Source organism: Ambystoma mexicanum, chromosome 5q (assembly GCF_040938575.1).
Source record: "Ambystoma mexicanum isolate Mex_15411 chromosome 5q, UKY_AmexF1_1, whole genome shotgun sequence".
In the NCBI taxonomy this organism is placed as follows: Eukaryota; Metazoa; Chordata; class Amphibia; order Caudata; family Ambystomatidae; genus Ambystoma; species Ambystoma mexicanum.
The window spans coordinates 117,561,592-117,586,447 of NC_090933.1; the positions used below are offsets into that span (position 1 = coordinate 117,561,592).

Genomic DNA, 24,856 nt, shown 5'->3' on the forward strand with positions numbered 1-24,856 from the left:
TGAACTGCCTGCCTGGCAACCCGCACTTGAGGTCTGTGTCTGTATCCCTAGAGTCCCACTACCAGCACTTGACATCTGATTTCTGCACTTACCCTTGCACTTGCCACCTGCTGGCCGTTACTTCTGGTTTTATTCTATTCCCATGTACTGCACTCTCCCTTACCCCTCCCCCGCACTTTCCCCTTCCCCCAATTCCATGCACTTGTGTGATCGGAATGACACCTGGCCTAGTAGGATTGTTGTCTGTCCTCCCTTCGTTCCCCTTCCCTTGCCTCGTTGTGCTTTATAACACTTGTGAATAGGCGCGTTATAAATGCCTTCTCATATCAAAGTGAAACTTTTTTTTCCTTTACGGAGGATTCCCTGCCGGACGACGAGGAATATTCAACAGCATGTGAATCCATGCCAGATCCCATGCTGGAGAATGTAAGGTATACCAGAGCAGGCAGACAGAAAAACGCATAGACCGATGCTGGCAGAGTCACAGGCTACAGGACCATTGCATGCAACTACTACCAGTAGTTTGTTTCTGCATCCTGGGGATCCTGACTGGCTGTGACTCTGACATAATTCCACAAACAGTGCTAATGTTTGTATTTTTATGAGGGAGTATTTTAATCAGGCCCTCGATTTAAATCAAGATTCCAGTTGTTTCACTAAGCTGGGATATGCAAGATGCAGGCCCATCTATCTTTTGCATATCTGAAAAGGGATCTGGTGTTGATTGTTAGCTGGAAACAGCTGAGAGAGATTACACTTGTCATTCACGTGTACACATTACTTTTTTGAGACACATTTTCCAGTCAGTAGATATAGTAGTGGATAATGTGGGTTTTTCAAAAACGAAGAATATATCCCTGTCAGATCACGTGCCTGTAGAGATCATGTGGACATCTTTGAACACTGCTAAAAGAAATTTGAGGGAATTTTAAATGTGCTCGATTTGGACTTGCCAGAAAACTTGGAAGGTAATTGTAGGTCCGTGGTAATGAAACTCTTGTTTGGGAATCTTGAACTAACCCAATGTTACAATGTAAAGAGGCACATTTTCAGGACAGATGGAGTTGCACAGTCTGGATTGCAAATTGCAGTATATTCAATGGGAACTAAAGCAAAAAATCTAAGGATAGAATTCTTCTTCGGAATATATTTAGTCAACGATATTACTGGACATCAAACTGTAATAATACAGAAAATTACTTATGTACAACCCTTAAAAGGTTTTAGACTAGAAGTCCTAAATGTGAAAAAGGTTCAGGATCCAAAGCTGAAAGGTGACATAGCCACATTTCTACCATTCTTAATTAAGCAGATTAACAATTCTCCAATCAAAGTTTCTGTGAGGAATTGCCATCTGGCAACGGTGCAAAGCCCTGGCTTTTTTAAAATATTTAGCACCCGGGGTGGGAGAGGCAACCAACCAAGTTGCTCGGATTGCGGGCTGAAACTGTTATCTCAGCCCGCGTTCCGAGCAGCCTGTGGCTGTTTTCCCCTGCCTGCACCGCCATCTTGCCCCCACCCTCCGCTCACTTACATTTTTCCAACCCACCCACTTACCTTTTTTTTTCAGAGGCAGAGCACCACTGCCTCTGCTGCCACGCTCCCTCCAGGCCTCCACAGAAATAAAAGAGGGGTTCCGTAAGGAGCCCCGCCTTCCATTACAGTGATGGCCATCTTAGGACAGTATTTTGTTGAATGAACGGAACGCTGCGCAGCCTCCCATTCATTTAAACAAAATACACCACTCTCAGCATCCCGGATTGGTAAGCTGGGGGCTAATAGTGTTAACACGTTCTCTGTCATGCTGGATGGGGGGGGTTATCGGCCCGGGGACCCTTGTTAACCACCCTTGCTTTACTCAGGCCTTTAACTTGGGCCCCAGGCAGATACCACCCGATCCGGCCCACCAGATCGAGCGTCATCGCTATATTATTAATGCATAAAATAATGCAGCCGATTTCTTCTCCAAATGTTAATCTGCTAACCAGACCCTCACCCCATTTTGTTGCCAACTCCATGTAAAAAGCATAGTATACTTGTGCCCTGCTGCATCAATAGCTTGATCCGGAGCACCTGCTCTGCTACAGGTGCACAACAGCTGAAAAGATCACAAGATGCCTACTCGACCGCAGCAGCGATAGCAAAGTCACTGCGGCACAGGGGCGGCGTTTAAGATATGCTGCCTGTACCAAAACTACATTGATCACGAGTACCCCATGCTGGTGGAAGGGTAATATCTAAAAATAAACTATTCCTGAGTTTAGGCATAGTGCATGGCACTACTTATAAATTTGGATGTGGCAGTCATGGTCATATCGCACATGCGTCAGCTCTGGTGTGGAAGAGAATGTGTATTCGAATCAGATGTGCCGATATTGCCAAACAGCAGAACAGAAACCCATAGGACCCAGCCTCTCTTTGATCTCCTTTGTGAGGGCTGGGGACACCCTCCCCGAGAGACAGCCGCACACCACTCAGCTGCTCAGGTATCAACAGAGCACACCCATTCAGGATAGTCTCACACCGGGGTGCTGCATGTACAAAGGTCTTTGTTGCCAGTAAGGAGGGAAGGGGGTGGCAGTAGAATAGGCAGGAGGGCATGGGTCACTTCCTCCATCTTGTCTCTTGCTCTCTCTCTTTCCCTTTCCTGTACCTTCCATTTCCTCTGGAGCAAAGCACTTTGGGTGCAACATCAACAGGGCAAAGTCCTGTGAGGGGTCAGAAATGAAAGCTGGACACATAGTGGTAGTGTTTTCAACATTAGACCTCTTTATTAAAATAAAAGAGTTGGATAAAGGCCTCTCAAAACTAAAGAGAGTTTCCCTACCTTGGAAAATAAAAATCAGTCTGTGTCTCGTCGTCAAAATTGTATACACTGGCCTTGAATCCAATCATACTGATCTGACCCTCAGACTAGAAATGAACAACTAAAGGTGTAAGAGAAGCATCTCTGATGTAGGCTTGGTAAAAAGTAGATAAATCCAACAAAACAATTCTTGGATCCAGAGGGGGGGTTCCCTTCTCCTCGATGTCTTGTGTCGGATGGCAAAAGTGTCTTTTCCAAACAATAGTTCCTTATGGGTGGCAAAAGTGTTTCTTTCAAACAACGTCTTACAGAGAACCTCCTGGTATACTCCCCTGCCAGGAAGCCTTTAGTAGTTTCATCAGATCCCCTGGTGTACTCTTTTGCCAGGTATCTGTCCACAATATCTTATTCCTCTGTATATTTCAAATGGATCACCTGGTGTACTCCCCTGCCAGGAAACCCTTTTTGGGGCCTGCAGGTCCCCTGGTATACTTCCCTGCTAGGCATCTTCTCCCCAAATTGTCATCACCAGGACTTCTGTTAAGGTTCTCAATGTCTTTCATTATAGCACAGTTGTATTCCTTTACGGTCTATGCTTTCTTGGCTTGAGGTACGACTTGCTCCAACTTTCCCCACATTGATATCTCATATATGGAACCTTGTTCAACTTCTGTCTAACTCCTTCACTAGTATTCATTGGCTTGTGTCAATATTGGCTCCTCCCAGTAGTGACTGTTACGGGGACTAACCTCCCACATGACCCCCCCTCATAATGCCACCCCCAGGGTCAGGATCAGGTAGCAGCTGCCATCTGTGAGAAACCCAAGGGCGTCCTCTCCTCAGGTGGCCAGGGAAAGGCCATCACTTTTGTATCCTGGCCCTGGGGTGTAGAAGCGAGGGAGGATAACCTAGGTGGAGGGTCCTTGGGGAGAGGACATCCTTAGGAGAGACACAGTCCTCCCAGTCCTCCCCCTTCCCATTCCCAATCGAGGATGAACCTGTAACCCTAGGCGTATTTATAGGCTACTGTTACCCCTTTACCTCTAGTCAGGATAACAGCAGACAATATTATCAGTCTAAAAGCTACAGAAAGAACATGAGAAGGAGGAGGGTTAATAGCCTTTATGGGCTGTTGTAAAACACGGTCACTCATATCCTCTCATTCAACCCACTGTAGGACTGAGACGAGGAAGAGAGCAACTAAGAGTTGCGAACAGGCATGTTATCAAGAGAGACAGACAACAGAACTCCGTTTCAACAAACTTTATTAAAATGTCAGGATGGTGAAAGGCCTAACTTGCCCTATATCTAAGGTATGGACTTCTCTTTCCTACAGATAACTAAGGAAAGTCTGAGTCTTTAAGTCCAAATCAAGTTGTGTATGCGACCAGAACCTATGCTTGCCCTCACATCTAGAAATAAAGTGTGGAATTCTTCTCAAACACAATAGAGTATCAAAATAAAGTCTCAGCTGCTCTCAGCTTAAGTTCTTTTTGGGCATTCTGTTTCAGGCTGAATACAGTTTCAATAGTTATTAGTCTAACCAATGTTCTGCCAAATCTTGAGGTTCCCTTCCCCAAGTTCAATTTAGCACAGTTCAAAAAAAGGGGTTCTTGAGGTGCTCAGAATTCCCTTCCCCAAGATTGCACTGTAGTACTTATATAACTTGCCAAAAAGTCTCATGCTTGTCACCATCAAGGGCCCCCTGGGCTAGGCGCAGTTGTCAGACCACACGGTCCACCCATAATCGGGCACGCAACCAGAAGCCCTGCGCTTCTCCTTAACTTGATTTGCATGGTTGCCTTTGTTGCAACACTCTTGTACATCAGTCTTTTGCAAGTCTTCTCCACATTTGTTTGTCAACCTATTTGCTTTAGTTCTGTTCACAAAGCTACTTTCACTCAGTTTGACATTACTTGTGAGTTAATTTGACAATATTCAGTTTTTAATATGCCAGTACTTAATATGCCTTGGTTTTAATTCAAACAACATTTTCCATTCTGCTTGGCATTTAATATTGCATATTTTCACTCACACTGTATTTCTCAATCAGCTTTATATTCAAGATTGCGTAATTGCCTTTAAGCAGTACTTTTCTTTCAGTTCAGTATTCAAGATTGAGTAATTGCCTTCAAGCAGTACTTTTTTGCTCAGTTCGGTATTCAAGATTAAATAGTTGCATTCAGTTCCGTGAATGGCTACTTGCCTGCGGTTCCCTGGGAGCGCTCCAGTGTTTCCGAGTCCTTTGACCCAGAGTGGATCGTCGCGTTCCACCGCGGCAGTCCCTGCTGCTCCCACTCTCCTTCTCGCTAGCTGGGATGCAGACAGCCTTCACTTCGTTTCCTTACTGGACACTTCTATGCACATGCCGGCGATCAGAGCGTCTGGGGATTGCAGGTGTTCTGCCTTTCACTTGTTTGACAGCTCCAGCCATCGTCGTTCATTTTCAGGGTTGCCGGTGTAGGGAAGGGTAGGTGAATAGGACCCCCCCTCCTACATGTCCCAGCCCCACTCATCGGCAGCCCCCGGACTCCCGGGCCCAGGCGGCGGGCGGCTGCAAGACGGCACGTGGGGCTGCACCACCACGTTATGTGGCAGAGCATCTAACCCAAGGCAGAGACACTGAACGCTGCAGAGTGACCCCCACTTGACCGCGCTCACAGATGCCCACACTTCCCACACCTCCCACTGCGTGGCAGATCCGCTGAGGACTCGTTCTCACAAGTCACCAGATGCGAGCAAACAACAAAATAAAAAACTGTAGCTGTTAACCTTCCGCAGTACATCATTGCCCCAGCCATGAACAGGAACATTAGGATGTAACTGAGACCAGCCCTGCAGGCCCTGACCCCTGCACCAAGCCCCCCAACTATAGACGGTGTGGCGCCTCGCACCCATACCCACCCCGAAAGCCCTTGCAACGTGCAGAAACCATTTATGTAATATGTGCCTTGTTGACTAACGTTCGCTGCTAATGTAAAGGAGAATGAGTAAAGAGAAAAACGTGCAACCGATATTGCATATAATGAAGAGATGTACAAAAACTGGACAGCTGATAACTGAACAATAACCTGTGTTGCTCTCTTTATACAACACACCTGCCTGACACTACCTCATGTTCATATGTCAACTGTAGATGTGAAATGCTATGTAAAAAAGTATGGACCCCAGCTAGTATTCCATGTCAATGCAAATACATATGAGTGCTTTTAGAAACCCCATGTGTTGTTAGTCGGCCCTCACCCATACGACAGTAAACTGCCTCGTGCAAGATGCCATGCACGGAGCTGCAAGGCCATTTCCCCCTCCTCCTGCCCAGGCCCCCTCGAGATAGACGGTGTTCAAACAGCACAGCCCTGCCTTCCCTCCCGACCCTGCTGGACCCGTTTCAAGCATCCGCCACCCTCCCCGTGTCAGAGGCCGCCACAGCCTGACTCCATGACTTACGAGCTACCTGGTCCTAAATCCCACCGCCTTTCAGGCACCAGTCACATGCCCCCCACGGGCCAGTAGTACCTCCATCGACCCTGAGTTAATAACCCTAGAAAGGGGGGCGCCCACACGTGTACCAACAGATCGTAATACCATCCCTCACCGAAATTGCCAAGGGTGGTTTGTCAAGCACCCCCGCCCATGCCCCTGACCATGCCCATGAGACCTGATTGTTTGAACCTGAGCTATCCCCCAAACTGATATATTGAGACACTCCAGATTGCATATCAATGTTCCTGGCCATGCATTGACCTAAGGTCATGTCCGGCCCGGCGCTACACCCCGATGAGCCCAGCTGACCTCCCACCCCACGTGGCGCAGCACCAACGTCCACCAATCCTGGAGAAGCAACTGTATACATTGTATACCACCTAGCCATCACCATCCAATCCCTAAGACTCTGTGGCCCCTATAGCTTACCTCATGCATGACGTTGTAATGTAACTGACTGTCTTTGCTATTGTCAGACAGAGCGCTCTCAGTGTTTGCAGAGTCCTTTGCATGCCTTATATTGAATTATATAAAGCTCTTTTTGATCTCACCCGCACTTGGTCCTGACCTCATTGCCCTTCTGGGGTGTGGCCATTATTGCCTCTCACTAAGGGGGGTGCGTTTCTGGGGACACTTACATTCAGTGGTGACCCCATAGACGTGATTTGTTTTGTTAACTTTAAACTGTCCCCTTGGCACGAGACGACCCCGGCTGCAGTGGAGACGCACGGCGCGCCCGCTAAACAGAGCCGCCCACCTACGGCAACTGGTACGCAGAGACGTGCGCACGCAGTTAGGACGAGAGGGTACGGGTCCCGTTTCAAAAAACCCTTAGTACCGCTCGCCGGAGCCGGGTGGGACCATTGAGTGTGAGGCCGCGCTGCTTGGATGGACCAAATCCGGAGTGTCTCGGATCAAGACGGGCACGTGAGTATTAAGTGCTAGTTAGGACAAGGGGAAACGAGAAAAAGGGAGTGGGGAATATAAGGGGAACTTTCTTACTTCTAATACTTTCTCTTTCTTTGCATTTGGCCATTAGGACACTAAAGTGAAAAGGGAAAAGAGGACGGGAACCTAACTCTGTAAGGGAGTAGAAGGCAGCGCCGCCTAGTGCTATCTCTACTAGTGCTGGGAATAAGTAAAACTGTGAAAAGATAAACTAAGGGTGTCTAAGTGAAGAGACACAGAAAATACGTTAGAACTAGCTTTTCTTCTTATTCTTCTCTAAATTCCTCTAATCTCGGGGTAGAAATAAGGTCTCAAAAAACAAACAAACAAACAAACAAAAAAAAAGTTGTGTAAGGGGTAGAGGGGGTTGCCATAGAAGGCGAAGAGCAAGACAGGGAGGGTAAATGCTATATGTGGATGCTGAGGTATGATGAATGTCTGGGGTGTGTTGTGCACATTGTATGGTTGTGATTTTCTGTAATTACGTGACACTATATAATTGCACTGTTTTCAAGCACTTTTCTAGGGGGGTACGGTCATTGTAAGTATGGCCTGGTAAGATTTGACAAACCAGCACCTTTTTCATTGAGCAAAGTGTGAATTGTTTATTATAACGTGAAAGGGGTTGAAGTCGCATGTACACAGTAACCCACACATAGTGACAGAACAGACTAATACAGGAGAACAGAGTAACACCGATCTAAGCATGGGAGCGGAGACACCCCTAGCGCACATCTGTAAAAGTTCACCAGGCCATGCAGAAAGAATAACTAAGTACCATGACCAGTGGGTAACGGAAATGAAGGGGGAGGGTCTCCCCCAGGTCTGGCCACAAGGAGGGTCCTTTGATAAAGGGGTTCTGGACATGGTAGCCATCTGTATATTCCTAAAATACAAGGGAAAACAATTTCATAATAGGAGGGAGATACTAGATCTATGGCGATTATTCGAGGAAATACCTCCACCAAAGAAAATAGACACCACACTTGATCAACCCGCCCTCACGGCTACCCCATCAGCGTGAGCAGAGGGTAGCAAGGAGGATGAGGGAAAAGAGGGAGTCATAGAGGTGACTCGATTGTACCCACTTCTAAATAAACCCCCCCGCGCTGAAGGATACAGTGATCCCACATACGTGCCCACTAGCACCCCCACACCCACAGCAAGACCAACTGCACCACCGCCATACGAGTGCCCCCGATCAAATAGGCAGGTGAGTACCCCCTCGGTAAACATATGTAAATTGACAGAAGATTTAGACGCCAGACTCTCAATAGCAAGAGAAGAATTGTCAAGGATACAAAGCCTATGTGAACAAGGTGAGCCAAGTACAACAAGGTCAGAACGATTGTCCCGATCCCACCCCATAGATAAGTCAAATGAGGAAGGGTGGAAGAAAGGGGAGATACTATTCAGAATCCAAGAGGAGCCCACCCAGATAGTAGAACTAGAAGCGAACAATATGGGAGGAAGTGTAGAGGGAGAAGGAGTGGAAGGTGATGGGAGAGAAGAGCTGTGGTGTGACCTAGACGAAGACGAGCAGGAAGCTGGGAGATTGGGAATGGCGGCAGGTGGAAGTTTAGTGGAATTAGGGGAAACACCACTGGGGAGGACACTAGAACAGGAGTGGACAGGGAGGTTAAGAAACAGGATGGGAAGGATAGCCATGGTGGGAAAAAAGGGACCAAAGGTGAGTATTGGGAAAGGATGTAAGGGACGACTACAACTCCCACTAATACATCGGGGGGCAGGGAGACCAAATTATATACCTTGGGCACTGATGGATAAGGCAAACTTATTAAAATCTTTGCCCCCTCTATCAGGTGGAGCTAGCAAATGGATATATGCCTTTGAGAAACACACTGCAGTGGTGCCCCTGGCCATTGGAGATGTCAAAAGTTTACTTGTGTCAGCAGTAGGAGACCAATAAGACAGAGTGTGGACAAAAGCAGGTTTCCCGGGAATAACGTTGGATAGTAAATGACATGATGGCGCTGCCTTCAATATCGTGCGCGCGCGTTAGGGACGCATTGAGGGAAATATTTCCAGACACGCCAGATTTACAGTCAGTAATGCAATGCACTATGAATGATGGGGAAGAAGTTACGGATTACATTTTTCGGGTACAGGAGATGTGGAGAGCTGAAATGGGTACACCATATGACCAATCAACATCGTTATTTTACTTCATAATAAAGAGAGGGCTCCCGAAAGAAGTGCAAACAGCGCTTGACAAAATAGCAGGGATCGAAGCGAAAGGATGGCCAGAGATACAGAGCATAATAGTGCACCATTGCAAAAGAATTAAGGAACGAGAAAAGGAGGTGGCACAAAAGAGGTTGGAAGACGAAGCCAAGTTAGTACAAACGAAACTGGTGAAGGTCGCAGCAGCTGTAGCAGCACTCCCACACGACAGAGACAGACGAGGAGGAGGAGGAGGGGGGATTAGTAGCAATACAGGGGAGGATGGCTGCAAACTGGGCAGACAACGGGCAAAGGCAGTGGAATGGACAGGAGGAGTACGGAGGACTGCAGTGGCAAGCGTGGCACCCCAGCAACAGAAGAGGTGGGTACAGGGGGCGAAGAGGGGGTGGACAGGGATATAGAGGTAATGGCGGAAATGGGGGACCAGGACCCAGAGGGGGGCAAGGAAATTGTTGGAATTGTGGGAGGTGGGGACATTTCTCGCGCAAATGCAGGAGCAGGCCTAACCCGAGCTACCAAGATGATCAGTATCATGGGCACCCCCATCCGGGGAGCCCATACGGGTTGCCCCGGGAGGGAGGACGAGAACAGCAAGACCAAAGAGGGCATGAACAATACAGGGAAAGAGCACACCACACTCAACAACATCCACAAAGCAGTGAACACATACCATACACTCAAAACAACCCATTCACCACGACATCTAACGGTGCGCCTGCCCCATATGGAGGAGTAGCGGTAGTTTCAGGTAACTTTTTCAGCCAAGGGGGAACAACTAGGCATCCAGCATAGGACAGCCCACAGAGAGCACTTGCGTGTCCAATCCTAGCGATAACCTTCAATGCAAGCGAGGAACCATTGATAGGAGCAGAGATAAGAAACAGACAATTCATCTTTATGGTAGATTCGGGAGCCGAAAAATCGTGCATACGCGAGGGCCGGTTTCCGCTATCTAATCGCAAATTGGAGATGCAGGGGTTCTCTGGGGCGGTGGTCGAAGTTCCTTACACTGAAGATTTGGACGTAACAGTGGGGAGAAAAACAGTGAGGGCACCCCTATTGTATTATGAACAATCACCCGTGAACCTGCTGGGAAGGGATCTCCTCAGTAAGTTGAATATGACTATCTCGTTCACAAAAAGGGGAGTGATTGTGTGCTCAACCCCAGGGATGTGTTCTATGCGTGCGATGCTAGCGATATATTCAAGAGCGACATGCCCAGATGTGCGCGGCATACCCGTGGACCCAGATATGTTCATTCATGGGCTAAAAATATTAGCTAGGGTGGTCCCAGAGTTGAAAAAGCTAGAATAGAGAGTACCAGCAGAATGTGTCTTTCACCCAATAGCCAGCCCCGAGATAGTGATGTCATTGGACATACATGCTGTACAAATCACAGCTAAAAGAATAGTTGTAATTGCAATGGATATGCACGACTGCGAGTGGCGCACGGTATTGTGCATAAACGCTGACATTGCACTCTAAGATCTGTCAGATGAGGAGCTTTTCACAGATTCAGAGAGTGACGGAAAAATAATCATGGAAATAGCCATCACTTGTGAAATAATGATACAGCAAAGACAAGTGCCAGTACAGCTGATGGCAGTGGTGGGCAACCCACCTTCATTCTTTAATGATGACATGCAGTTAGTGCCCTGGAAATTGTGGACGACCGGTCCCCATGACGTAGGGCTACTACACCAGGTCACACCAGTAAAGATCAATCTCAAGCCTGGAGCGATTCTACCCCGGGTCAAACAATACCCCTTGTCCCGTGAAGCAGGGGAAGGGATAAGAAACAATAAATGCTCTACTCGCACAGGGGATAATAGTACCCTCGAACTCCCTGTGCAACACCTGTATTTACCCAATCAAAAAAGCGAAAGGAGGGGCCTGGAGGATGATCCAGGACTTACGCCCACTAAATGACGTCATCCAGAAAGAGTTCCCTTTGGTCCCAAATCCGGCATCCATCCTATGCAGCATACCAAAAGACGCATCTCACTTCACTGTAGTGGATTTAAAAAACGCATTTTTCTCAATACCACTCGCAGAAGAGTGCAGATACCTGACAGCATTCACCCTAAGGGGGAGGAGGTACGAACACTGCAGATTGCCCCAGGGATATTGCGAAAGCCCCAGCATATTCAATAGAATATTGCATGAAGATCTAAGAAACATGACTGCCGACAGCACAATAATACAGTATGTGGACGATTTATTGATTTGCAGCAAAAACGAGGGAGGGTGTAGAAAAGACTCCATAGCCCTTTTAACATTGCTATCCCAAAAGGGGTACAAAGTGGACAAAGAAAAGTTACAATACTGTCAACGTGAAGTGCTTTACCTAGGACAATTGATATCGAAAGATGGCAAGAGAATAATCCCAGACAGAGTAGCGGCTATCTCGGCCATGGGAAGACCAAAGACAGTAAAAGACATGCGAAAATTCCTAGGGATGTGCAACTATTGTCGGGCCTGGATATTAGACTATGCTGCATACACACACCCATTGCTCCAGGCACTCAAAGAGGCTCAAAAGGAAAAAACAGAAATACAGTGGGACTCAGACGTGCGATGCATTCACATCACTCAAAGAACTCATTTCGAGCGCACCAGTACTTGTGACCCCAGATTATGAACGCGAGTTCTACCTATTCTCGCACTGTAAGGGGGCACTCATGACAGCAGTTCTAACCCAGAAAACGTCACTAGGTTACAAGACTCTGGCATACTACAGTGGGACACTGGACGCTGTAATGCAGGGACATTTCGCATGCGAACAGGCTCTCATAGCCGCCACGTTCGCCATAGAGAAAAGCGCCACCATAGTAATGGGGTGCTCAGTGACACTGTATGTAGAATACTCATTGTTCGCCATACTCGAACGATCAAAAAGCACATTAACCACACAGAGAGCCACCGCGTGTGAGGTAATATTGTCAAGCGCCAATATACACGTGGTAAGATGCAAGGTGGTTAACCCCGCAAGATTCATCTCAGAACCATGCACTGTAGAGGATATCCAGGCACATGATTGCGCAACATATCAGGGTGAGGACAATGGCACAACTGTGGTAAGCGAGAACGCACTGGCAGAAGGAGAGGTATTTTTCATAGATGGGTCAGCTTCCATAAATTCAGAAACTGGAGAAAAACATGTGGGGTGGTACTCGTGCGAATGGAAGAAGGTGAGTACGAGGTCCTAATACAGCGGCGACTGCCGGCTCATTTTTCAGCACAGGCAGCAGAACTGGTAGCATTAATCGAAGCATTACGAGCAGCAAAAGGATGCGCAGTAACGATTTACACGGATTCAGCATATATGGCCACAACAGTACATGGAGGGCTTGCCAGGTGGGGAAGAAGGGGGGTTCAACAGGGCATATGGTTCACCCGTACAACATGCAGAATTGTTAAGGGAACTCATAGACGCGTTGAAGGAACCCACCATGGTAGCAATAGTAAAATGCCAGGCCCATACAAATAACACTGACTTTGTCTCTTTGGGAAACGCGGCAGCAGACGAGGCTGCCAAGGAGGCGTCATATTTGAGAAAAGAAAACACAGGTGAGTACTTAATGCAAAGAGAAGGGGAGGAAAGTGCCCCGGACGGGTACAATGCCATGCCAGTGTCTCAAATACTGGAGTTACAGGAAGAGGCACCTGAGGACGAAAAAAAGAGTTGTGGACTAAAAGAGGATGCAGCCAGTCGGCAACTGATTTATTATGGCGGCAAAACAACACAGGTAAAGTAGTGATGCCAACTAAGTTATTGGAAGTAGCATTCCAGCAGCTACACTTCCCAGCACACAACGCAAGGCAGCACATCGCAGCTGAGATACAAGAAAACAGGTTTATTCCAGGATTACAGTAACAACTCGCCAAGCTAACAATGGAATACACAACATGTCAAATATACAACACCGGCATGACTTTGAGAACACTAATAAACGATACCCAAGCCAATAGGACCTTTCAGAGAGCTGCATATCGACTATGCAGATATGGGTGAGAGATGCAACGGAGCAAGGTACATGATAGTGGTAGTTTGCCCCTTTTCACGATGGGTAGAAGCAGGTCCCTGTGCCCCCCCATATGCGAAATGTGCTGCAAAGTTTCTCATGTGGGAAGTATTCCCCCGCTGGGGAATTTGCAACGTAATTCGCTCCGACAACGGCACACATTTTGTGAACGATCTCTTTAAAGAAGTGACATCATTGCTAGGAATAAGGCATACATTGTGCTCGATTTATCACCCTCAAAGTAACGGAATGGTAGAAAAGATCAACGGATTACTAAAAGGCAGACTCTCAAAACTGTGTTTCACCATTAAGAAAAATTGGGTGCACTGTCTCCCCTTGGCCCTTTTTGAGCTGAGGAATCAGCCAAGCAAGGACCACCATTTGTCGCCCCATGAGATTGTGACAGGGAGACGAATGCACACAGCACACTCACCCCTCCGTAGACATTCAGATGCACACAGAAGTGCAACTGTACTAGGAGAAGAATTTAATGACTACCTGACTAAACTTACTAAGGCAGCACGAATGACAGTGAGACAACTTGCACCACCATTCATAAGTGATGGGGAGAATGAAACGCACACTCCAGAGAAAGAAAGCCCAACAGGTCAGCTGGAACCAGGGGAAATGATATACGTCAGGAGCTTCGTGCGTAGGAGGAATGCTCCAAGATTTCATGGCCCATACGAGGTGGTGTTTTACACACCCACAGCAGTGCAAGTGAAGGGCCTGAGATATTGGATACATTTGACAGACCTCCGAAAAGCCTACGACAGTGTGGGATCAGTAGAAGGTGCAGAGGGCCCTGACGGGGTAAATGTGCATGAATAAAAGAAATGGAAAAACAAGAGCATGCAAAATGTATTGCCCTGAGAACTGTATTATAATAATGTTTATGACAGCGTGTGAATCAGCATAAGATGATATCTCTCTCACTCTCTCCCTCACACTCTCTCCCTCACTCTCCTACTCTCACTCTCTATCTCCCTCTCTCACTCTCCTACTCTCTCGCTTTCTCTCTTTCCATCTCTCTCTCCCTCTAAAAGGTTACTGAAAAGTGGAAAATGCAAAAAATAATTGCACTGTATGCTTAATGCACCCTTTTCTATGTTTCAACATATAGGAGTAACCATGGCAACGAACAGGCAGCCTGCAACGATTAGCAATAGGGACACTAGGAGTAGAAATGTTTTTGATTTCCGAACATACTCATACGAATGTGGGTTGACTGACTGTGCTATTATATTTTTTACACTCATGTTTGGCTTAACAACATATTACATAATAGCATTTATCTGCATTGAGATAAATGAGGGGGGAGGTAATGGAACTAATATGGAAAATGTAAGCAAACCATTTAAGGAGGGTAACTATTTAATATGGGATGGCTTTCAGCTGGTACGGGGGTATGGCCCACATCCAGACGAGACGAAACGTCAGAACGATACTAACAAGCCGATCATCCATTTGAAGCCCCAAAGCCACACCATAAATTTTAGTGTACATGAACTAAATGATCGACACCCATCTGTTATATCATGGTTATATGGCACCACTGCTACCCCGCCCACAACGACAATCAGTCCTCCCAGAGAAAAAGACTACACCACAGAGAGAATGAAGGAAAATATTGAAATGGCTAACAAGTTCATTACTCTGTATGAGGAATGGGAGAAGGAGGGGGCCGGGGAGAAGGAGTCCCTGTTGCACGCAGCCAGGCATGCTAAAACATTCCTTAAAAGCAGGAGGAAAAAGGAAACAGGTAGGAAGAGATATGGCGAATACTATGGCCTGGGACTTGACACGATAGAGGATCCCAGGCACCCACACCAGTTGAATAAATGGTATGCAGACATGAGCTCCACAGCCAAACGAACAACTAATGAAAGTTGCTACGTGTGCTCCCTGATCCCCCATGCCTCAGGCACACCTAAAGTTTTCATGCCACAAGAATTGCCTCTTGCAGACGCCCAGTGTCTCCTCCATCTCACTCTGTGCAGAATTAAGAACACCTTCCAGGCACACACGGTATCTTTTGAAATGCAGAACGAAAAAACGTGCTACTCAAGACCAAAGCGAGTGGTATGCTTAAAAGAACCATTTTTAGTAATAAAAGGAACATTATTTTCAGAAAACAAATAGAAAGATGATGTGGTAACGTGCAAAGCTGAAGCACTGCGAGGGCTGCCAACCGAAAAACTACAATGGATTGCAAAGACGTGTGCCGCGGTGTGGTCAGAACATGTGGCAAAATTGACCTGGGTGAGCGCTATAGAAAAAGCATTGAAACTACAGAAAGAAATCTCAAATGAACTTTGCTTCCTAGGAGAAGGGAAAATCGACATGGGAAGAAACACGAACTGCAGCAAGAGCCTAATGATCCCAGACATGAAGAAAGGAACATCAGCCCTAATGGACACTTACTGGGTCTGTGGCAAGCGGGCGAACATGCACCTCCCACCATCATGGAGGGGCACGTGTTCCCTGGCGACACTGCACTCAGCATTAATGGTAATACCGGAGAGCCACCTCGGCCAAGGGGGCCGGAAAACGACTCAAGCTACAACCAACGCCTCACCCACTGAAGAGCCACCACTGTACACCCTATCAGAAGGAAACGCCGACGAAATCATGTTCGGAAAATGGAGGTCATCAATAGGGATGTAACGGTATAACGGTATACCGTTAAAGATACCGTGAACCACTTAATTGAACAATAATAACCGTCACATTGTTTATACCGTTATACCGTTCATACCGTTAAGTGTGCTTTTCAATCTGATTTGGAAAGGCTGCAGTAAGCAATTGCTGCACAGTCTTGGTTTTGCACTGTTGGATGTGCCGTCTGCCAAGTAGTTTCAGTTGGAGCAGTTTTTAATGCCATTCCATAAACCACACGTGCCTTACACAAAATCAATATGTTAGCAATAGGAAGAATAGATACAGTGCCAAGAAGGTAAAGGGTTTACTTTGGGGTGGCGGCTTTGGGGTTTATATATTTATAATGGATAATGTTCTCTAAACATATGGCAATGGGGGATTTCCCTGGTTCTATCATTGAATTTACATATAATAAGTCACACTGCGAAATTTCACTCATCTCTGTGGGTATTCCCTGCTGCCATACCAAAGGGTAACATGTCAGTGATTACTGAACACCTTTTGGCCCGCAAGTAAACTAAAGGCTGTAACGTAAAAAGAAAGTGTGTGTGTGTGTGTGTGTGTGTGTGTGCGTGCGTGCGTGCGTGCGTGCACAAGCGTATACTACCATCAGCCATTGATCTGTGGCATGCAGGTAGCCAGTGGGGAAGCAAAAAGCCTAAATGACCACTTAAGAAAAGCTTTTCAGTTTGCTTTGCCAGTTGCAGCAGGCCTCCACCCCACCCCCTCCTCTCCACACGTGTGTTTGTGTTTGGTGGAAGCAAGGCATTTCAGTGGAAAGTATGTTGAAAAGCCCAATTCTGGCCCTGGGTGCCTGGTTTTGTTTGTGATGATAAATCTGTCAATTTATGACCTTTTAGAAAATATGTGTTAAGATCAGTTAACTCCACCTGCTATACCGCGATAACCATGATATACCGTCATTTGGAAAGAAGGTTATCGTACCGTCATAAAACGAATACCGTGACACCCCTAGTCATCAAACTATATCTCAAAGGCCTCCTCAGAACTCTTGGCACAGATCCCAGACAGGTACAGGTTATTCAGCTCAGCTGAAAACTTCTTCGCCTCCCTCATTCCAAGCATTCAGGCCCGAGCAAATGCAAAATGGCTGCAGATCACGCGGTGGGAGCTGATTCAATTGGCCAACGACACTGAAGAAGGGTTCAACGTGATTCAAGTGGAACTAAGGGCACTGAGACTGATGACAATGCAAAACAGGTATGTCCTAGACCTGTTGACAGCGATGGACTGAGGTGTTTGCCGAAAAATCGGAAGTGCCTGTTGCACTTTTGTACCTTCTGAAGACGCTGATAACGGAACACTATCACACGTCATCGTTGCAGTCCACAACTTAGGGGAACGAATGAAGACGGAAGGCGGCACCGACCCAAGCACGTGGTACGACAACCTTTTTTCCTGGGTACCTTCCTGGATGGGGCTCGCTGTGAATTTACTAATGCCCCTCATCGTGTTTTTACTTGTGATTTTTTGTGTGTGCCAGTTGGGTCTTCGATGCTGCGCAAATGCAGTCCCCAATGGAGCAATGATGATGGTGACAATGGGCAACGCCGGAGGAAGGGCACGGGCGCAACAGGAAGCACACGTACAAACTGGAGAGGTTTCAGAATCCAAGTATAGAATGGTGCCCAAATATTATGACAGGGATATAGTGGACAGGTTATATCATACCACAATAAAGGAGCCCCGGGAACTAGAGTAGTACACGGAGGTATGGGTGGACCTGGAGGGAGATATGGGATGTATATATATATGACTTGCACCCCTGATGGGTATGCTAGAAGGGGGGAAAGCCTCCGGGAGGTGTGCCTGGATGCCAATAAAAATAACGCCAGCCTGGTAAGAGACAGTGTTGGCTGAGAAAGAGAGAGAACGACTGGGGGAGCTAAGGTATTCGTTACTTAAGTAACGAAAGGGGGGAAATGTAGGGAAGGGTAGGTCAATAGGACCCCCCTCCCACTACATGTCCCACCCTGGTTAAGACCCATGACTCGTCGGCAGTCCCCGGCCTCCCGGGCCCAGGCGGCGGGGCAGCTGCAGGCCGGCACGTGGGGCTGCACCACCACGTTATGTGGCAGAGCATAGATGCCATCTTGTATTAAGCCATCCCCATCTTGCTAGAAACATGCATATCTAACCCAAGGCAGAGACACTGAAAGCTGCAGAGTGACCCCCACTTGACCACGCTCACAGAGGCCGCCTCACACTGCATGGCAGATCTGCTGAGGACTCGTTCTCACGAGTCACCAGACGTGAGCAAACGACAAAATAAAACACTGTAGCTGTTAACCTTCTGCAGTACATCATTGCCCCAGCCATGAACAGGAACATTAGGATGTAACTGAGACCGGCCCTGCAGGCCCTGACCCCTGCACCAAGCCCCCCAACTATAGACGGTGTGGCGCCTCGCACCCATACCCACCCCAAAAGCCCTTGCAACGTGTAGAAACCATTTATGTAATATGTGCCTTGTTGACTAACGTTTGCTGCTAATGTAAAGGAGAATGGGTAAAGAGAAAAATGTGCAACCGATATTGCATATAATGAAGAGATGTACAAAAACTGGACAGCTGATAACTGTGAACAATAACCTGTGTTGTTCTCTTTAAACACTCTTTATACACACCTGCCTGACACTACCTCATGTTCATATGTCAACTGTAGATGTGAAATGCTATGTAAAAAAGTATGAACCCCAGCTAGTATCCCATGTCAATGCAAATACATATGAGTGCTTTTAGAAACCCCATGTGTTGTTAGTCGCCCCTCACCCATACAACAATAAACCGCCTCGTGCAAGATGCCACGCACGCAGCTGCAAGGCCATTTCCCCCTACTCCTGCCCAGGCCCTCTCGAGATAGACGGTGTTCAAACAGCACAGCCCTGCCTTCCCTCCCGACCCTGCTGGACCCGTTTCAAGCATCCGCCACCCTCCCCCGTGTCAGAGGCCGCCACAACCTGACTCCATGACTTACGAGCTACCTGGTCCTAAATCCCACCGCATTTCAGGCACGAGTCACATTCCCTCCACGGGCCAGTAGTACCTCCATCGACCCCGAGTTAATAACCCTAGAAAGGGGGGCGCCCACACGTGTACCAACAGATCGTAATACCATCCCTCACCAAAATTGCCAAGGGTGGTTTGTCAAGCACCCTCGCCCATGCCCCTGACCATGCCCATGAGACCTGATTGTTTGAACCTGAGCTATCCCCCAAACTGATATATTGAGACACTCCAGATCGCATATCCATGTTCCTGGCCATGCATTGATCTAAGGTCAGCGCTTACAAGAGTTGCAAATCAACAGGACACATGAAGTGTGACGAATGGGTGGGAATGTGTGGCGAAAAGGGCAAATGTTAGTTTAGTTATCAATTGTTGTTACAAGGCATGTCCGGCCCGGCGCTACACCCCGATGAGCCCAGCTGACCTCCCACCCCACGTGGCGCAGCACCAACGTCCGCCAATCCTGGAGAAGCAACTGTATACATTGTATACCACCTAGCCATCACCACCCAATCCCTCAGACTCTGTGGCCCCTATAGCTTACCTCATGCATGACGTGTATTTGTAATATAACTGACTGTCTTTGCTATTGTCAGACAGAGCGCTCTCGGAGTTTGTAGAGTCCTTTGCATGCCCTATATTGAATTATATAAAGCTCTTTTTGATCTCACCCGCACTTGGTCCTGGCCTCATTCTGGGGTGTGTCCATTATTGCCTCTCACTAAGGGTGGTGCGTTTCTGGGGATACTTACATTCACCGGTCCTGCACCCACCATGCGACTCCCTCGCTCCGGGTCTTGTGGGTCCTCTGGGATCATGGCCAGTCTCCCGACCTCCTGGTCTCCTTCCACCAAGGCAGCGCAATCTCTCCCATCCTTGATTTGGGCTCCACCTTTTATATATCCGAGCCTTGTTAGTGGGTCTCAGGTGTGTTTTGTTAGTTGATATTGCCTGACCATAACAAATCCAATTACTGGGACATGTTTGACCTTCAGTAGTGGATTTCTGCATCTCCACTTCTTCATCATCCCAGTAATATAGTGGTGTTTCACATAGGAAGTGTGCATTACTCCCGAGCCCCCTCTTCTTCGTCTCGGCACTATAGTGGTGTTTCACATCGGAAGTGTGCACTACTCCTAGTCTCCTCCTCTTCATCTCAGTAACAGGTAGGGGTGAATAGGGAATTATGGGCATTTTCCACTGCGTTCATAGGCTGAAGGAGTATTTGGCAAAACTGCTCACCACATTGGTCGCCTTGAGGGCCATGCTCCCTGACATGAATGCCTTCTTTGCCAAGGCATCTACCTTCTTTGCCTCTCTGTCTGGGGGCAGAGTGGATGTAGATGATGCGGTCTAGAAGAGACCGTAGCAGATTGCATAACAGGCCCTTCTGTGGAATGGTGAGAGGAGAGGTATTGGGGGGCCCTCCCCGTGCCGGCATGTACTTCCCCGAAATGATGGAATTGACAAGAGGAATGGAACATGGTGTTTGCCATAGAGTTGTTAGCGGATCGGCAATGGCCGGGTTCAAGGGCATATGTCGGTCAGAGGACATACCTTCCTCTAGGATGTCAGTGAGGTCGTAACCTTGAAGGGGTGCCACCAGACTTCTCTCCACAATGTGTCCAAATGTAGGGCTCTGCTGGAACAGGTCATTGACGCCGTGGGGTTACGACTGTAAACCTGGTGGAACAGTTCATCGACGACTTGGGGTTACGACTGTAAACCCAGGGCGTTGATGACCTGTTCCACCAGAGCCCTACATTTGGACACATTGTGGAGTGAAGTCTGGTGGCGTGTCCAGAACACTGGTATCATGGAGACTTTGAGCCAGTTGCTGTAGTCTACTCTGGTCTTCAAAATAGTCAACCGTACCCGAGCCCAAGAACATCGGGTCGACACCTTGGTCGTCGCGTCGTGATCGCTGAAAATTCCTGTCAAGGTCTTGAAAAATTCGGCCTGGGGTTGAGGTGTAAAGAGTTTGTCGACAGCCATCAATGTCGAGGGCTTGTTCTTCAGTGCCGTAAAGGTGGATGTCGGTGTCGACCGAGGTTGACATGCCGTAGCATCGACATCCATGGATGCACAGGGATATTCTGGCTTCCATTCAACATCTTTCGACTTTGAAACGTTAAATCGGCTCAGACATAGTTGGTACTGAGGTACTAGAGGGATCGGGTACACAGAGCGCCGCTCTTGGATCCGAAGCATGCTGCGTGGGGGTGGAAGCCGCATCTGCTCTATCATGCTTGCTTGAACATTTCAAGCATGGAGGACTTAAATTCCTCCCACTCCTGGCGGTTGGTAGGCCCCGCCGATGGCTTACCTCTTTCCATCGACTACTCACACCCGACAATGGCGCTGGCGCCTTTTCTTTTTTGGGGACGAGGAAGCGTGGCTCCTCAAGTGAGACCTTTTCTTCATCCACCGTCTTTTTCTGGGGGCATGACCCTTGGTTTTGGCCTCCGAGGACCGAACCGTCAACTGCACCAGAGATTTTGAGGGCAGTCGACCCAAAGTGAGCTTGGGCGCTAGGGCGTGAAGCTGGAGGGAATATCAATCAGATGAGTAATCTGCGGGAGAAAAGCAATCCATTGAACACATTTTTTATAGAACCTTTATTGGACACTACCTTTATTTTGGACTGTGAAACTGTTTTTGGGACACTACTGATTCACCTTGAAATCCCTCTAAAGAGTATAGCCATGCCTCGGCTCACGTTACCACAAAAGGCAAAGGAGGTATATTTCTTAATTGTCCCTATTTTACCATTATGATTGCATTGTGTTTTGGTTTGTAGAAGTGTGAGGGCTGAGTGGGCCATTCTTTCCCCTACTCATCCTTGTACTCCTGCAGGGCAGAATTGAACTTGCCACAGTCTCCAGGAGAAATGTTTGGAGGAACTACTATGTGCTCACCTTCTTGTGCTATTGAAGCATTTCTTCCTCCCATACATATTCCCACTGTCCCTACAGAAAGAACAGAGCAAGGAGGAAGTAATGGCTGAAATTGATGGTCTGTGGATGGAAAAAACACATGGGCCTGATGGCTTTAATTTCTATTACTTGCTTAAGTCGGAGGCGTCACTGATCTTTTGTGGTATGTATAAGCACCAATGTGGGCCTACTCAGATGCCCCTTTTCCCCATCTGTTACTAAATTGAGCAACTTTGGGGGTGTTTGCACAGTTCAAAGCTCATCCTAAATGTGCACAGGGGAATCTGCTTTAAAGCATGTAGAAAAAAGAAGATCATCTCCTTGATCAGTTGGGAACAGGCATAGAGGGATTTCAATGCATAACAGGTCAATTTTGAAGCAGGGCCGAAATAGTATGAACCACTACTTGTATTTCTCTCTCTCAAGCAGGGATAGAAATACTTAATTTTATTTTTACAGCATTTTGCAGTGATGGGTTTTGTTAGGGTTTGTCGCTGTGAAATATGCAGTCAGCTCCAATGTGGGTGATGGGAGCCAATCATTAATCAGACTGCCCCCTTGTATACATCAGACAATGTACGCAAGGGGGCAGTCCAGCACATCATGTAGCTGCCGACCAGCCCCAAGAAATGTGCAGGTCATCTTTGGTTATAAGGTGGCATGTGCTTTTCTTAAACTCATGAAAGTACAAAAAGCGTACCTCCCACTCTATGTTTTGTTTTTCTAACCCACGTGATATTTTGAGACCCGTGTCCAAGGAGTTGAGCACAGGGATACAGTTTACCCTAAGTTACCCGCCATGGAACTGGAGCTCTTTTACACCACTCACATCACTGTACGGGATCCTGTTACTGTTCATCTCCTTCTTCCACAGCTGGAGCAGCAGGTTCCGGTATTCTTGATTGAATGGGCCACAGTATGAAAGGAATCCAGTAGCCAGGAGAACATCTCCTACAAGCCGTACAATTTGACTCTGGAAGTTTTTGCTACTTTCTGTCCAGCGGATCTGGAGAAGAGAAGAGGATATTGTTAGCTAAATCACACATGCAACGAACTGATACAATGTTACAGTAGTGTTTATATGCATTTGTAGAACGCTGGTGCAAAATATAACTATTTTGACAATCCTTCAAAATATAATAAAGTTAGACATTTTCTTTTCGTGAAAATTATCCACATTGCAATCCTAGGATCCTGGAAGGGTTAATTGCTTCTGTGTGGCACGTTCCGTTATTTCTCCTGCCTTCTAGAGTATCCCTACACCTATGCCAAGGGTCCTGTTGAGAGATGACCTCTGTCTGCATTCTATAGGCAAGTGTACCAAGCAGTTTATTTTCTAGAAAAAGGTAGTTCTGCAGCTGCGACTTCAACAAAGCTGCACTTTTTAGGGCTCGTTACGAGCATTGCTATATATATATTTTTTTAAATACACTATTGTGAATACCACCTCATCTTACTGGCCATACTCGGCTGCACTGGGGCAGTAAGCTAATGCTCTATTTTTGAAATACCACACGTGGGACATACTGTACAGTTAGTGGTTGAAATAGCTCCACCCAAAAAGTAAATGCAAAAAAAGTCCCTCACTCATCTCGAAAACATTTAGCCTGTAAGTGAGGGGATGTGCTAACGCATTCCGTTCCCTCTATCCAAAAACAATTTCTACATTTTTAACCCTTTTTTGACTACCCCGTCTCATTTTGGGCATACAGATCTATAGTGTACAGAAGGGTCAGTACAAGTCCTTCTGTGCATTTTATCTACAGGGAACCAGTGCTGTCCTATATGTTGTTCCGTCTACTTACAGTGATGCTAGTAGACGCAATGCCTTTGGGCCCGGATGCCTTTGGGCCTGGTACGCTTTATAAATAAATAAAATACAAATGGACATTTTATAAACAGAACACTTTATTTTGCTAGAAGAAAGTAATTTCCTTGGAAATGGCTCTGGGGTCCTAAATTGAACCGTCAGTATTCAGAATAAAAAGTGCTCTATTGTTCTTTTTCCAGAGTTTTACATCCTTCCTTTCCTCCTTGTAGTATACTGAACACGTTTTTATCAATTCTCTTCTGCTATAGTGTGATGCTATTGGTTAGGGAGTGTGCTGATAATAGAAGTTAAAAGAGGAGAGCACCTTTTCAATATGTACAAGTTATGCGACCCCAGTGCAGTGCAGCCATGGGATTGCTGAACAGTGATGTCCAAGCATGAACTAGTCTAGACATTGGGAGCCTTGATGAATTGGTTATGAAGTGAAAATATTTGGTGTTGAACACAACAAATTCAAAATTATTTTAATAATAAGATCGAGCGTTATACGGTGATCAGCATTCTTAAATCCAGATAGAGCTGAGTCACGTAAAGTAATAGCACAGGATTTGCAAGTTATACATTCAGAATCACCTCGATCAATGCCTTCCCAGAAAGTGTATGAGTTGCACTATTACAACATTTGCCTGTGTAATAGCAGCTACCTGTTTGTTGACCTGTGTGAATCCTCTAAAATGTTCTTCAAAGAATACCAGCAAGTAATGACTTGTTTTCATTTTCTCCGATTGTATCTATTTGGAAGAACATTTTGTAAAAGAAATTCACTTCACAATCAAAACTTCAGATTTCTCGGAATAGGCAAGACCCTAAGCTTCATAAAAGCAGCAATCCTACGAACGAGAAACAGAAGTACAAAAGGCGTCCTGACAAGCAGGACATTATCATCTGTAGCTTGTGTTATTGGCATCCCACCCCACGGATGGAACTTCCAA

The 24,856-nt window shown here is 46.9% G+C and overlaps 1 protein-coding gene across 1 annotated transcript in view; it reads right to left on the reverse strand.

Annotated features, from left to right (window-relative positions):
- The window catches only part of LOC138497282 (dynein axonemal heavy chain 5-like), a 1,499,851-nt gene that overhangs the window by 426,400 nt on the left and 1,048,595 nt on the right, over positions 1–24,856 (reverse strand). Inside the window, exon 62 of the mRNA XM_069620634.1 lies at positions 22,923–23,099. Within this exon, the coding sequence (XP_069476735.1) occupies positions 22,923–23,099 (177 nt within the window). The remainder of the gene's footprint in view (positions 1–22,922; positions 23,100–24,856) is intronic.